General features: G+C 58.2%; 1 protein-coding gene across 1 annotated transcript; it reads left to right on the top strand.

Annotated features, from left to right (window-relative positions):
* Window positions 1-2,978: 2,978 nt before the first annotated feature.
* LOC138487240 (streptococcal hemagglutinin-like) lies at window positions 2,979-5,994 on the top strand. The gene is made up of 3 exons (XM_069613875.1): window positions 2,979-3,513; window positions 3,896-4,632; window positions 5,233-5,994. The coding sequence occupies exons 1-3, from the start codon at window positions 2,979-2,981 to the stop codon at window positions 5,992-5,994; spliced, it is 2,034 nt and encodes a 677-aa protein (XP_069469976.1).
* Window positions 5,995-6,724: the final 730 nt, after the last annotated feature.

Below are 6,724 nucleotides of genomic sequence, written 5' to 3'. Positions count from 1 at the left end.
GGCCTGGAGGGTAGTGATCCTAGAACCCCAAGAGGTGCAGTGAACCTTGGAGCCTCTGCTGGCCTGGAGGCTAGTGATCCTGGAAGCCTCAGAGGTGCAGTGAACCTTGGAGCCTCTGCTGGCCTGGAGGCTAGTGATCCTGCAAGCCTCAGAGGTTCGGTGAACCTTGAAGCCTCTGCTGGCCTGGAGGGTAGTGATCCTAGAAGCCCCAGAGGTGCGGTGAACCTTGGAGCCTCTGCTGGCTTGGAGGCTAGTGATCCTGGAAGCCTCAGCGGTGCAGTGAACCTTGAAGCCTCTGCTGGCCTGGAGGCTAGTGATCCTGGAATCCCCAGAGGTGCAGTGATCCTTGAAGCCTCTGCTGGCCTGGAGGCTAGTGATCCTGGGAGCCTCAGAGGTGCAGTGAACATTGAAGCCTCTGCTGGCCTGGAGGCTAGTGACCCTGGAATCCTCAGAGGTGCAGTGAACCTTGGGGTTCTGCTGGCCTGGAGGCTAGTGATCCTGGGAGCCTCAGAGGTGCATTAAACCTTGAAGCCTCTGCTGGCCTGGAGGCTAGTGACCCTGAAAGCCTCAGAGGTGCAGTGAACCTTGGAACCTCTGCTGGCCTGGAGGCTAGTGATCCTGGGAGCCTAAGAGGTGCAGTGAACTTTGAAGCCTTTGCTGGCCTGGAGGCTAGTGACCCTGGAAGCCTCAGGGGTGCATTGAACCTTGGAGCCTCTGCTGGCCTGGAGGCTAGTGATCCTGTAAGCCTCAGTGGTGCAGTGAATTTTGGAGTCTCTGCTGGCCTGGAGACTAGTGATCCTGGAATCCTCAGAGGTGCAGTGAACCTTGGAACCTCTGCTGACCTGGAGGCTAGTGATCCTGGGAGCCTCAGAGGTGCCGTGAACCTTGAAGCCACGGCTGGCCTGGAGGCTAGTGATCCTGGAAGCCTCAGAGGTGCAGTGAACCTTGAAGCCTCTGCTGGCCTGGGGGCTAGTGACCCTGGAAGCCTCAGATGTGCAGTGAACCTTGAAGCCTCTGCTGGCTTGGAGGCTAGTGACCCTGAGAGCCTCAGAGGTGCCGTGAACCTTGAAGCCTCTGCTGGCCTGGAGGCTAGTGATTCTGGAATCCTCAGAGGTGCAGTGAACCTTTGAACCTCTGCTGGCCTGGAGGCTAGTGACCCTGGAAGCCTCAGAGGTGCTGTGAACCTTGAAGCCTCTGCTGGCCTGGAGGCTAGTGATCCTGGGAGCCTCAGAGGTGCAATGAACCTTGAAGCCTCTGCTGGCCTGGAGGCTAGTGATCCTGGGAGCCTCAGAGGCGCAGTGAACCTTGGAGCCTCTGCTGGCCTGGAGGCTAGTGATCCTGGGAGCCTCAGAGGTGCAGTGAACCTTGGGGCCTCTGCTGGGCTGGAGGCTAGTGATCCTGGAATCCTCAGAGGTGCAGTGAACCTTGAAGGTTCTGCTGGCCAGGAGGCTAGTGATCCTGGGAGCCTCAGAGGTGCAGTGAACCTTGAAGCCTCTGCTGGCCTGGAGGCTAGTGACCCTGGAAGCCTCAGATGTGCAGTGAACCTTGGAACCTCTGCTGGTCTGGAGGATTGTGATCCTGGAAGCCTCAGAGGTGCAGTGAACCTTGGGGCCTCTGCTGGCCTGGAGGCTAGTGATTCTGGAAACCTCAGAGGTGCAGTGAACCTTGAAACCTCTGCTGGCCTGGAGGCTAGTGATCCTGGGAGCCTCAGAGATGCAGTGAACCTTGAAGCCTCTGCTGGCCTGGAGGCTAGTGATTCTGGAATCCTCAGAGGTGCAGTGAACCTTTGAACCTCTGCTGGCCTGGAGGCTAGTGACCCTGGAAGCCTCAGAGGTGCAGTGAACCTTGAAGCCTCTGCTGGCCTGGAGGCTAGTGATCCTGGGAGCCTCAGAGGTGCAGTGAACCTTGAAGCCTCTGCTGGCCTGGAGGCTAGTGATTCTGGAATCCTCAGAGGTGCAGTGAACCTTGAAACCTCTGCTGGCCTGGAGGCTAGTGATCCTGGGAGCCTCAGAGATGCAGTGAACCTTGAAGCCTCTGCTGGCCTGGAGGCTAGTGATTCTGGAATCCTCAGAGGTGCAGTGAACCTTTGAACCTCTGCTGGCCTGGAGGCTAGTGATCCTGGGAGCCTCAGAGGTGCATTGAACCTTGGAGCCTCTGCTGGCCTGGAGGCTAGTGATCCTGGGAGCCTCAGAGGTGCAGTGAACCTTGAAGGTTCTGCTGGCCAGGAGGCTAGTGATCCTGGGAGCCTCAGAGGTGCAGTGGACCTTGAAGCCTCTGCTGGCCTGGAGGCTAGTGACCCTGGAAGCCTCAGATGTGCAGTGAACCTTGGAACCTCTGCTGGTCTGGAGGATTGTGATCCTGGAAGCCTCAGAGGTGCAGTGAACCTTGGGGCCTCTGCTGGCCTGGAGGCTAGTGACTCTGGAATCCTCAGAGGTGCAGTGAACCTTGAAACCTCTGCTGACCTGGAGGCTAGTGATCCTGGGAGCCTCAGAGGTGCCGTGAACCTTGAAGCCTCGGCTGGCCTGGAGGCTAGTGATCCTGGAAGCCTCAGAGGTGCAGTGAACCTTGAAGCCTCTGCTGGCCTGGGGGCTAGTGACCCTGGAAGCCTCAGATGTGCAGTGAACCTTGAAGCCTCTGCTGGCTTGGAGGCTAGTGACCCTGAGAGCCTCAGAGGTGCCGTGAACCTTGAAGGTTCTGCTGGCCAGGAGGCTAGTGATCCTGGGAGCCTCAGAGGTGCAGTGGACCTTGAAGCCTCTGCTGGCCTGGAGGCTAGTGACCCTGGAAGCCTCAGATGTGCAGTGAACCTTGAAGCCTCTGCTGGCCTGGAGGCTAGTGATTCTGGAATCCTCAGAGGTGCAGTGAACCTTTGAACCTCTGCTGGCCTGGAGGCTAGTGACCCTGGAAGCCTCAGAGGTGCAGTGAACCTTGAAGCCTCTGCTGGCCTGGAGGCTAGTGATCCTGGGAGCCTCAGAGGTGCAATGAACCTTGAAGCCTCTTCTGGCCTGGAGGCTAGTGATCCCGGAAGCCTCAGAGGTGCATTGAACCTTGGAGCCTCTGCTGGCCTGGAGGCTAGTGATCCTGGGAGCCTCAGAGGTGCAGTGAACCTTGGGGCCTCTGCTGGGCTGGAGGCTAGTGATCCTGGAATCCTCAGAGGTGCAGTGAACCTTGAAGGTTCTGCTGGCCAGGAGGCTAGTGATCCTGGGAGCCTCAGAGGTGCAGTGAACCTTGAAGCCTCTGCTGGCCTGGAGGCTAGTGACCCTGGAAGCCTCAGATGTGCAGTGAACCTTGGAACCTCTGCTGGTCTGGAGGATTGTGATCCTGGAAGCCTCAGAGGTGCAGTGAACCTTGGGGCCTCTGCTGGCCTGGAGGCTAGTGATTCTGGAATCCTCAGAGGTGCAGTGAACCTTGAAACCTCTGCTGGCCTGGAGGCTAGTGATCCTGGGAGCCTCAGAGATGCAGTGAACCTTGAAGCCTCTGCTGGCCTGGAGGCTAGTGATTCTGGAATCCTCAGAGGTGCAGTGAACCTTTGAACCTCTGCTGGCCTGGAGGCTAGTGACCCTGGAAGCCTCAGAGGTGCAGTGAACCTTGAAGCCTCTGCTGGCCTGGAGGCTAGTGATCCTGGGAGCCTCAGAGGTGCAGTGAACCTTGAAGCCTCTGCTGGCCTGGAGGCTAGTGATCCTGGGAGCCTCAGAGGTGCAGTGAACCTTTGAACCTCTGCTGGCCTGGAGGTTAGTGACCCTGGAAGCCTCAGAGGTGCAGTGAACCTTTGGGCCTCTGCTGGCCTGGAGTCTAGTGAGTGACCCTGGGAGCCTCAGAGGTGCAGTGAACCTTGAAGCCTCTGCTGGCCTGGGGGCTAGTGATCCTGGAATACTCAGAGGTGCAGTGAACCTTGAAGGTTCTGCTGGCCAGGAGGCTAGTGATCCTGGGAGCCTCAGAGGTGCAGTGAACCTTGAAGCCTCTGCTGGCCTGGAGGCTAGTGACCCTGGAAGCCTCAGATGTGCAGTGAACCTTGGAACCTCTGCTGGTCAGGAGGATTGTGATCCTGGAAGCCTCAGAGGTGCAGTGAACCTTGGGGCCTCTGCTGGCCTGGAGGCTAGTGATTCTGGAATCCTCAGCGGTGCAGTGAACCTTGAAACTTCTGCTGGCCTGGAGGCTAGTGATCCTGGGAGCCTCAGAGATGCAGTGAACCTTGAAGCCTCTGCTGGCCTGGAGGCTACTGACCCTGGAAGCCTCAGAGGTGCATTGAACCTTGGAGCCTCTGCTGGCCTGGAGGCTAGTGATCCTGGGAGCCTCAGAGGTGCAGTGAACCTTGGGGCCTCTGCTGGGCTGGAGGCTAGTGATCCTGGAATCCTCAGAGGTGCAGTGAACCTTGAAGGTTCTGCTGGCCCGGAGGCTAGTGATCCTGGGAGCCTCAGAGGTGCAGTGAATTGTGAAGCCTCTGCTGGCCTGGTGGCTAGAGACCCTGGAAGCCTCAGAGGTGCAGTGAACTTTGGAACCTCTGCTGGCCTGGAGGAATGTGATCCTGGAAGCCTCAGAGGTGCAGTGAACCTTGGGTCCTCTGCTGGGCTGGAGGCTAGTGATCCTGGAAGCCTCAGAGTTGCAGTGAACTTTGGAGCCTCTTATCGCCTGGAGGTTTGTGATCCTGGAAGCCTCAGAGGTGCAGTGAACCTTTGAACCTCTGCTGGACTGGAGGCTCGTGATCCTGGAAGCCTCAGAAGTGCAGTAAACCTTGGAGCCTCTGCTGGCCTGGAGGCTAGTGATCCTGCAAGCCTCAGAAGTGCAGTAAACCTTGGAGCCTCTGCTGGCCTGGAGGCTAGTGATCCTGCAAGCCTCAGAGGTGCAGTGAACCCTGAAGCCTCTGCTGGCCTGGAGGGTAGTGATCCTAGAACGCCAAGAGGTGCAGTGAACCTTGGAGCCTCTGCTGGCCTGGAGGCTAGTGATCCTGGAAGCCTCAGAGGTGCAGTGAACCTTGGAGCCTCTGCTGGCCTGGAGGCTAGTGATCCTGCAAGCCTCAGAGGTTCGGTGAACCTTGAAGCCTCTGCTGGCCTGGAGGGTAGTGATCCTAGAAGCCCCAGAGGTGCGGTGAATTTTGGAGCCTCTGCTGGCCTGGAGGCTAGTGATCCTGGAAGCCTCAGAGGTGCAGTGAACCTTGAAGCCTCTCCTGGCCTGGAGGCTAGTGATCCTGGAATCCCCAGAGGTGCAGTGAACCTTGAAGCCTCTGCTGGCCTGGAGGCTAGTGATCCTGGGAGCCTCAGAGGTGCAGTGAACCTTGAAGCCTCTGCTGGCCTGGAGGCTAGTGACCCTGGAATCCTCAGAGGTGCAGTGAACCTTGGGGGTTCTGCTGGCCTGGAGGCTAGTGATCCTGGGAGCCTCAGAGGTGCAGTAAACCTTGAAGCCTCTACTGGCCTGGAGGCTAGTGACCCTGAAAGCCTCAGAGGTGCAGTGAACCTTGGAACCTCTGCTGGCCTGGAGGCTAGTGATCCTGGGAGCCTAAGAGTTGCAGTGAACCTTGAAGCCTTTGCTGGCCTGGAGGCTAGTGACCCTGGAAGCCTCAGGGGTGCATTGAACCTTGGAGCCTCTGCTGGCCTGGAGGCTAGTGATCCTGGAAGCCTCAGTGGTGCAGTGAATTTTGGAGTCTCTGCTGGCCTGGAGACTAGTGATCCTGGAATCCTCAGAGGTGCAGTGAACCTTGGAGCCTCTGCTGACCTGGAGGCTAGTGATCCTGGGAGCCTCAGAGCTGCCGTGAACCTTGAAGCCTCGGCTGGCCTGGAGGCTAGTGATCCTGGAAGCCTCATAGGTGCAGTGAACCTTGAAGCCTCTGCTGGCCTGGAGGCTAGTGACCCTGGAAGCCTCAGATGTGCAGTGAACCTTGAAGCCTCTGCTGGCTTGGAGGCTAGTGACCCTGAGAGCCTCAGAGGTGCCGTGAACCTTGAAGCCTCTGCTGGCCTGGAGGCTAGTGATTCTGGAATCCTCAGAGGTGCAGTGAACCTTTGAACCTCTGCTGGCCTGTAGGCTAGTGACCCTGGAAGCCTCAGAGGTGCAGTGAACCTTGAAGCCTCTGCTGGCCTGGAGGCTAGTGATCCTGGGAGCCTCAGAGGTGCAATGAACCTTGAAGCCTCTGCTGGCCTGGAGGCTAGTGATCCTGGGAGCCTCAAAGGTGCATTGAACCTTGGAGCCTCTGCTGGCCTGGAGGCTAGTGATCCTGGGAGCCTCAGAGGTGCAGTGAACCTTGGGGCCTCTGCTGGGCTGGAGGCTAGTGATCCTGGAATCCTCAGAGGTGCAGTGAACCTTGAAGGTTCTGCTGGCCAGGAGGCTAGTGATCCTGGGAGCCTCAGAGGTGCAGTGAACCTTGAAGCCTCTGCTGGCCTGGAGGCTAGTGACCCTGGAAGCCTCAGATGTGCAGTGAACCTTGGAACCTCTGCTGGTCTGGAGGATTGTGATCCTGGAAGCCTCAGAGGTGCAGTGAACCTTGGGGCCTCTGCTGGCCTGGAGGCTAGTGATTCTGGAATCCTCAGAGGTGCAGTGAACCTTGAAACCTCTGCTGGCCTGGAGGCTAGTGATCCTGGGAGCCTCAGAGATGCAGTGAACCTTGAAGCCTCTGCTGGCCTGGAGGCTAGTGATCCTGGGAGCCTCAGAGGTGCAATGAACCTTGAAGCCTCTGCTGGCCTGGAGGCTAGTGACCCTGGAAGCCTCAGAGGTGCATTGAACCTTGGAGCCTCTGCTG

Source organism: Ambystoma mexicanum, chromosome 9, assembly GCF_040938575.1.
Source record: "Ambystoma mexicanum isolate Mex_15411 chromosome 9, UKY_AmexF1_1, whole genome shotgun sequence".
NCBI classification, from domain to species: domain Eukaryota; kingdom Metazoa; phylum Chordata; class Amphibia; order Caudata; family Ambystomatidae; genus Ambystoma; species Ambystoma mexicanum.
The sequence above is the reverse complement of the archived record's forward strand: the minus strand, read 5'-3'. Positions and strand labels throughout refer to the sequence as shown.